Raw genomic sequence first — 8,749 nt, 5'->3', positions numbered from 1 at the left:
TCTATATGTGTTAAGATGTATATATATATATATATATAATATTACTACATGATAATAATAGAAGTATTATTTTTGACAAATTTACACTTTATTAAAGGCATACACTAGATTTGGACAGTGTTAAATGTATATATAATATTATTACATGAATTATATGCCTATTGACTAGAATATGTGTTAAATGTATATTTGATAATATACTTTTTGCAAACCATATTTGGTTCTATATGTGTTAAGATGTATATATAATATTATTACATGATAATAATAGAAGTATTATTTATGAGAAAGTAAATGTATATTAATGCCTAATACTCTGTGTTAAATGCATACACTAAATTAGGATAATGTTGCCTAAATAGAGTAGGTATTGAGAGTTAATATTAAGCATTGTAGTCTTGTCAAATGATGAGATAATACTTATATATGATGATTAATTTGAGTTAAGAGTTGTTAGATTTACCTTGTATTGTAAAGATATAACATAGGCAGGTACTTTGGGACAATTATTGGTATTACAACGTTGTTTACTTATACCGTAAGACTTAAAAGGGATGCTTAGTTCAATTAATTTTGGCTACTGGTTAGTATTATGTTCGCGTGTGTGTGAGATTGGAATGGAGAGTAGAACTCTATGTCTCTGGTGCTACTTGTGTCGAGGTACCATTATGTGTCAGGGTACGGGTGGTACTCGTAGTCGGGTACTATTATGTGCCAGGAGTTTTATGGACGGAGTCCTTTTTTCAAAACTCTATGTCTCATGTGCTACTAGTGCTATAATACCATTATGCATCAGGGTGTGGGTGATACTCGTACCAAGGTACTATTATGTGCCAGAAGTACTATTATGTACGAAGTCCTTTTTGACAATATTACATGTCGAGGTATGGGAGCGTACCAGAATAATATATTAGTATTCCTCTTCGCTTTAAGGTTAACAAATAGAGTGCGTTGTGATTACGGAATTTGGTGCATAGCAAATTTCACATTCCACATTTCGTTTATGGTTTAAGCCAATTAGTAAACAATTTTTATTAATTAAATATTATTTCTTTGTACTTTAAAAGCAAAACTGAGATTTTTTGTTTGAAGACTTCAAATTTTTTATTTTATTTTTGAACTTTGAATTCGGTGGATTATTTTTCAAACCAAATTTGTAATTTGGTTTTTAGTTTGGTTTCGGTTGCACTAAATTTGGTTTTGTTTGGTTTTCGATTTGAATCCACAAAATTTCAAACTGAAGAAACCGTAAACCGAACCGACTCCTACCCCTACATTTGGCCCAATTATTGCAACATTTTATTTTGGCGGTTGAAAGTAACTAAGTTAACTCCTAATAACTACCAAATTATACAGAATTAACGGTTATAACTTCCTAACCGATACCCATGTATTAACAAACTTTCATAATGACCAAATTAAACAAATTCTTAGCTTATATTTAAACAAAAAAATGTATGCAACCTTTGTTCTCAAATTGGAGCCTAAAATATACTCCAATATATATTGTTTGATTCTTATATTTCCAATATAAGGTTGGCTTATGATTAACTTCATATAATATATATCCAAGGCTCTATAAAGTGTTTGAGTTAGCTAGCCGGTGACTAAGTTAACAGATTAATTGGCTAAATGGAGATTAATCGGGAAATTAAGTTGGTACCCTATATTACTAACTTGTTGAATTTAAAAAAATCAAATATGACTAATATTCTAACAAAGTTCGTAAATATCATTAATTAATATCATAATAAAATATATTAATATGATTAATACAATAGACACTAATTATTCATCAAATAGTTTCAGTTGAGATATAATTTTTTTTCAAAGTGTTATTTCATCGTTTTCCAAGGGTGGATCACGAAGACTATAATTAGGGGGGCGAAAGAAAATTTTCAAAACAAAAAGAAAGTTTAATAGATATAGTTTTTAATACAAATTTCTAACCATGCTATTGATTTCTTTATTTTGTTTGCTTGTAGTTTCTGATACATTAGGATTTTAGTTACATGTATGTAATAGTGTTATATTGTTATATATACAGATCTTAGACCATATGGTGTGCCTCTTACCACATACTGTGGTATAGTGTCACATGGGGTAACCGCACCAACCCTCAAACAAAAGTGTGGTGTGCATAGAGTGTGTTACAATTTTACCGCATGGGAAGAAATAGTCACTCCTTCAAATTTTGTACTTCATGCATAAACGTGTGTGTTCGGATGGATATGGTAACGTGTGGTACGACACTCATAAGTTTAGTGGGTGAAGCAAAAAATAATGTGATGCTAAAAAAGTGTGGTGAGTGTGGTATGACACCCACCGACCTAAATAATTACTTTAGTGTTTACATGGCATATATAAAATTAATAAATATGTTTTTATTATGAATTTAAAATTATAGTATTTTGCTAACGATTTTTTTTTATAAATTCTAACTATACTAAACAACAATAAAAAGAAATAAAAGTTTTTATTTATTTAACAAAGTAATAGTAGTTATTTGCACATTGACAGCTTTTAGACTCAAAAGTCTATCGTATCTTTTGTATAGATATGTTCATAGTAATTAAGGTATAAACAATCTTATTTATGAGTACGAGGGAAGTAAAGAGAGAGAGAGATAAACATATAGGGAATACGTACGGCTCCATTGTTGCGCCGGTGGTAAGGAAACATAAGAAGAAAGGGGCAGCGGCCAACAGAAAGCACGGCGGAGGTTAGAGGCAAGTAGTTGTTGGGTAATCTTAACAAGGGTCATGGGTTTATTGAAGTTATGGGTATGGGTAAAAGGGTAGTATTTGATTGTTCATTTAATGTTTGAATAAAGGAGTTTAACCAAGTTCAAATTGAGAAAACGTGTTGTATACTTGGCCACTATAGGGTGCTTTTCTTTATGAGTAATGACTAGTTTTTAGGCATTAGGTTGTTTATTCCCATTCGTTTTTTGTAGGCTATTTATAGCCAATTGCTTTTGATTAATAAAGTGTGGTTAAGTCCAGATTAAAGCAAAGTCTCCATATGTTTTCTCTTTTTTTTTTTTTTTTTTTTTTTTTTTTTTTTTTTTTTTTTCGTGTGCAGCAACAACAGGGAACACTTCCTTTTTTTGTTTAGGGGCTAGTCCAACATTTGGTATCAAAGCCCTAGTCTCAACACATGGGATCTTTGAAGAGGTTCTATGTGAACCTGTTGCTGTTATGGTTCCTTATGAGGCGAAGCTCTGTCTGAGCCGAGTTCATAATCTAAGAATCCGTGTGAAGAGAGTTTCGAACAAAAATTTGGTTGAGGTGAAGCAAATCCGAGTTTAAAAGCATGAAATTTGTGTGAGTGAGTGTTGAATATTGATCTGTGTGAAGAGAAAGTTGTGTGCTAAGAAAGTGTTGTGTGCTGAGAAAGTGTTGTGTGCTTAATTCAAGTTCTGGGTGATTAAAGAAGAAAGGGAACCTGTGTGATGAAGCCAATCTATGTGAAGAAGTTAGTCAAAGTGAGAAAGAACATTAGAAAACAAGATTTCTGGTGCACCTGCAAGTGTATGTCGGTTGTTTGAAGAAAGAAAAAAAAAGATAAAAATAATTCGGATCTGTATGATGTGTGTGTATGTGATCTGAATTGGTTGGTTCTGTACAAGAAGAAAGGACAAGTTAGGGAAGATGCCAACAACAAACCCGGAAGGATCAAGTGTGGTTGTACCCATGAGCAGTCAAAGTATCCCATTGCAATGCCCCAAGTTAACAGCTACAAACTATACAAGTTGGTCGATTATGGTGGAGTCGATCCTACAAGCATATGGTTTAAGGGAAGCGGTTGATCCGGAAACGGGAAGGGCGGTGGAGGCAAAGAAAAATTTAATGGCAAGAGCATTTGTGTTTCAAATTCTACGTGAAGATATATTGCTTCAAGTGGCTAAGCATAAGAATGCAAAAGATGTGTGGGAAGCGCTTCGTGTGCGGTATTTGGGAGCCGAAAGAGTTCAAAAGGCAAGACTTCAAACACTTACAACCGAGCTAGAGATGTTGAAGATGAAAGAGGGTGATACCATTGATGAATTTTCGGGAAAACTTAGTGAGATTGCATCCAAATTCAAGAGTCTTGGGTCTAGTTTGGAGGATGAGATAATTGTTTATTGTTTGTATTTTAAATCAAAATAAGTTTTCAATCTAGATAGACTACATATATATAATTTGCAACTTCTAAGATCTCACTTTAATTCTATTTCTGTTTTTTTTTTTTTTTTTTTTTTTTTCGGATTTGATAATGTGTTTCATTGCCTTTGGTCGTATTACATAGTTCTTGGCTAATACCGAAATTGCATTAAAATTGAGTTATACGTAGTTAACCAGCACCAAAGTGATGATAATTTGGATGATAACTTGAAAATTAATCAGCTATATTCGGTTCGAAACTAACAGACTTCAACTTTGGGGTAATTTTTCGTTTTACAAAAACCTAGACACTACCCTGCTTACATTATTAATCGTCCTATACAACCAGCATCTACAAACCGTGACTATATATACATGTACATTCGTATCTACGTACAAGACTTAAGAAGTCGGTTTGTAATACGAAAAAACGTCATAAAACGCCTGTAGAACCGTGATCAACAACAACACCACAGCAGCAATCACCGAGATCAAAGCCCATGGATTCCGAAAGTATTTGTGCCGGAAGTCTGCTTTCCAGGTGTTCCACCGCTTGTCACGACACTTATTTATCTCATCAGTCAACCCCGAAAGATAACTATTATTAAGATCCGCTACAACCTCTTGACAAAGCCCATTGAAGAGATCAGCAACATCATCATCGTTACCAAGCCAATGCTCAATGATCCCTTTGTAATGCAGGAAACCCACGTCCTCACCAGAGTCAATCAAGTTGTTCATGAAAACCAAGTAAGCTGTGATCTCGTTGCTGCATTCTGGATGACACTCTTCAAATGCCACAAGGTTACGGAAAATGGATTTAGTCCCATCATGAATCAAGATCCGAGGTATTTCAAGAATCGAATTCTTGTATTTTATATCCCAAAACTGATCAGTTTGACGTTTTCTAAACCTTACCCCACTTTCTCTTAGTTGCGATACACAATAGGTGACTTGTGTGGTTGGCTTTCCCACAACATTACGAGTCAACCTTCTTTTCCATAACTTTTTCGTTCGTTTTGGTAAGATTAACCCTTTGCTGACCAGATTCTCTCTGAAAAGCTGGAGACAGTGAAGGGGCTGTCGATCGAAGCTGCTAAAGCCCCCACCTTTCTTCATGGGCTCATCCGTTGGGATCAATGGTGCGAAGAATGGGATCGCCATCTTTGCTAGTGCGTCTGTGTTTTGACAATCGGGGTTTTGAAGGGCTAAGAGTTCATCGAGTATGAAAAGTGGAATCTGGTTCTCGAGCTTAATCATATCTCTTCGGATAGAATCTAAGGAGCCACAAATTGAGAAAACAGGATCGCCTTTTGAGTATCCCAGCTCTTCGAATCCATCGTTTATGCCTCTAAATAGCTCGAGGATGAAGCAACCATCAAGAACCATCATTTTAACGAAGTCGTCGCTGTTGAGATTAATCTCACCCTCGTAGGAGCCACGTGCTTTTGCTTCAAGGTCTTTGATGGCGTCAAGATAGAGCTTGAAGTCATGGTTATGGCGACTTAAGGTTTGGTAAAAGGCGCGCCATTTATGGCGTTCCATGGGGTGGAGATGGCGGTTTTGGAAGTGGTAAGGCCCGATGGAAACTACGCTTGGAGTGTAGGATTTCTTGTCGGCATCACGTAAGTACCTTGGGACTTTGTAAATGCATGGTTTCCTGGCGAAAATCACTTCGTTGTCCAGACGTGCTTTCTGGAGCTCCTCTGCGATTGTGATCAGCCATTCGGATTGGAGGTGTTGGTTTTCGTTCAGATTGTCGTCCATTTTTCCAATGATTTGATAGCGAAAATTTGTTGTGAGGTAGATGATTATTGAAAGGAGGAACGACTTATTGAAGTAGAGGTGCCTAAGTGTCTTGGTTTGCACGTCTTATACTTGGACTGGGTAAATATCGACATGCTAGCTATACAGAAGAAAAGTCCAACCAATTATTCGTTAAACTTCCCAACTGGTCTGATTGGTTAAAGGAAATTTCTTTGAGCCTACACGTGTAATTGAACGCCTTTTAAGAGTAAACTACAGTTTTGATACCTTTGGTTTACACTCATTTAAAGTGTTAGTTCGACGTTTGAATTGTTTACATGGCTATGGCTCGTCCCTATAGTTTCCAAAAGTTAAATGTGTGACCCTTAAGGTTTTTACCATTAATACCACTCCATTATATACATATCAAATGACGAGATTACTCCTCTATCTGTCCTTTCACTACAAGAAATAATGTTTATATTAACGACACATAATATCCACATTTTATGTCGTTGCTAGTAAATTTTCTGCCCTATTGCTTCTAAACCACGATCTTTGTGAGTTGTCCTCTATTTAACTTGATTGTTGGTAGTGAGATAGATCAAATGGCCAACATCGTGTATGCACATAGCTTTAGTGTCGACACATTGTGTGTAATACCCATCTTCGTTAAAGATGTATTATTAATCGTGTGTACACGTATTATAATTACTGGGATGTATCCGTGAATAATAAGCCTTGGGAATACATTTGAGATAGTGGTGAAGGCTTGCGCTTGAAATTAGGTTGCTATAAAGGTGAATGTAAAGCATGTAAATGTGTGTTGTTACGAGGACGAATAACGTATACCCCTTGGTATATGGAAGTATAAATAAAAATATAGCCATTTTCATCAAAAGTAATATAAAAGAAAGTTTTAGTATACTCTATTACGAACATGTGGATATAAAGATCATCAATATCCAAGTTTGTATTAAGAATTTATTGTTGTCCAAAATTGAGTGGGAGATATGATAAATTTGTTGATTATGGCTCTAAGTGGAACATATGGTCTCTACACTGTCGAAGATATGCCACTTGGGGCATAGCAAGAAGTATATAAAAAGACAACTATGAGTTCTACAACTCATTTAAGTACTTTCTATCCCAAACCCACACACTTTAAGGTGCGATTTCACCTATTGGAGCTAGAGGAAGGCTTGGAACAAGAGAATTTCAAGTGCATGTACATCATTTCTTTGAATCAAGATAAGAACTTATGATTTCCACTTCTAGTTCTTGAGTTTATTGGTGAAAATTAGAAGTTTGATGAACTAGAGATGAAATCTAAAAATCATAGATGAAATTGGTGTTCATGAATGAAGTAATAGCTCAATTAGCTCCAATATCATGCATGCATGTACTTTTTATGAGGAAATAAATAGGAAATTGATAAAGTCAAACTTGGTAATTCATTCATGTTAGGATTAAGGTTGTGGTTATAATAAGTAAGCGGTTTTAAGTGATAACCGACATTTAAACAAGAAGAAATGACTGATTTTGAGAAGGGTCATTGAACTTGCAGGAAATAGAACTTAGTTTTTTGGAAGGGGATAAAATATGCCTCCTACGTGGCTGCATACGAGGGTTACCTGATGCATAGGTGCTCCAAACAGAAATCATTCTTTTCTTCTATTGAAATTGGTATACTAGATTGTTATATAGTGAATTTTGATTATGAATGTATTTATATATTTGTATGTGTATTCTAGTGAGTAAAGTAAAGGAGTTAAAGGAAGGAGTTAAGAGCTTGGAGTATCATTTGCACAAACCTTAATAAGGTGAGTAACTACATATCCGTGGAAAATTGTGATGATGATATAACGTATTCCTATATGTTTAGATTATTGGATATAGTTGTTAATATTTGGATGGATGTATGTCCAATGAGAGTGATGGGTAGATGGATGTTAAGATAACATACCATAAGGAGGTTGGGTGTTACTCTTAAAGAATGTTAGATAACTTGTATTATAGTTGGAGGACTTACTAAGAAGTATTAGAGATGTTATATGACTTCGTTTTAATGAATGCTAAGAGAACTTGTGGACGTAAGGAAGTAAAATAATAAAGCTTGTGGATGTATTCTAGTTTTTCAATAAGACTTATGGTTGTATGCAAGCATTTCGATAAGACTTGTAGATGTACGCGGGCATTTCAATAAGACTTATGCATGTATGCAAGCAAACACTAGTGTGACTTGTATATGTTTCAATTCGAAGTACAATTGGTAATTTTGTGACAATTTTATCAAATTCTTTGATGATGCTATTTGTTAAATTGTATTTATGTTTTATATATATCTGACCTTGTTACTCACTAAGCTTTTAAGCTTAAAGTTGATTTGATGTTAGTTGCCACAAGACTTAGTAATAAGGACGAGAAGGGAAAGGTGCTATAAATTGATCGTCATTAGATCTAGTTTATGCTTTTGGTTGCAAAACATTGTAAACTTGGCTTGATCCGTGGGCATATCTTGTATGTTTGGATTTATGATATCTACTTGTACTTCTGGTTAAATGTAAATGTACACCATGTATATTATAAATGTTGAATTTTTTTTTTGTGTACTTTATGCTGAAGATTCAGGTGTTACATCCTATCATACAAAGGATATATAATGTTACACATATTATAGTATGAAAACTCACATGAATCTTACAACCACAGTCTTAAATCAACCTCCATAAAGAAAATTGTTGGAAAGTGTATCCAAGGTAATTAGATCTTGGTAATATTTCTAATAATAACAAGGTCCTTTTGGGTTGCCCTCAAGACCCAAATTGAGTAGAATAAATAAAGAATAAATTGATTTA

At 34.4% G+C, this 8,749-nt stretch overlaps 2 protein-coding genes across 2 annotated transcripts; one reads left to right on the top strand and one right to left on the bottom strand.

Moving 5' to 3' along the window:
- Positions 1 to 3,653: 3,653 nt before the first annotated feature.
- LOC145040822 (uncharacterized) lies at positions 3,654 to 4,151 on the top strand. Its single transcript, XM_078988716.1, has one exon. It carries the CDS (start codon positions 3,654 to 3,656, stop codon positions 4,149 to 4,151), a length of 498 nt encoding a protein of 165 aa, XP_078844842.1.
- A 396-nt stretch (positions 4,152 to 4,547) lies between these two features.
- LOC145040821 (UPF0481 protein At3g47200-like) lies at positions 4,548 to 5,912 on the bottom strand. Its single transcript, XM_078988715.1, has one exon. It carries the CDS (start codon positions 5,910 to 5,912, stop codon positions 4,548 to 4,550), a length of 1,365 nt encoding a protein of 454 aa, XP_078844841.1.
- Positions 5,913 to 8,749: the final 2,837 nt, after the last annotated feature.

The sequence above is a fragment of the Lactuca saligna genome, chromosome 4, assembly GCF_052625555.1.
Source record: "Lactuca saligna cultivar CGN05327 chromosome 4, ASM5262555v1, whole genome shotgun sequence".
NCBI lineage: Eukaryota > Viridiplantae > Streptophyta > Magnoliopsida > Asterales > Asteraceae > Lactuca > Lactuca saligna.
The sequence above is the reverse complement of the archived record's forward strand: the minus strand, read 5'-3'. Positions and strand labels throughout refer to the sequence as shown.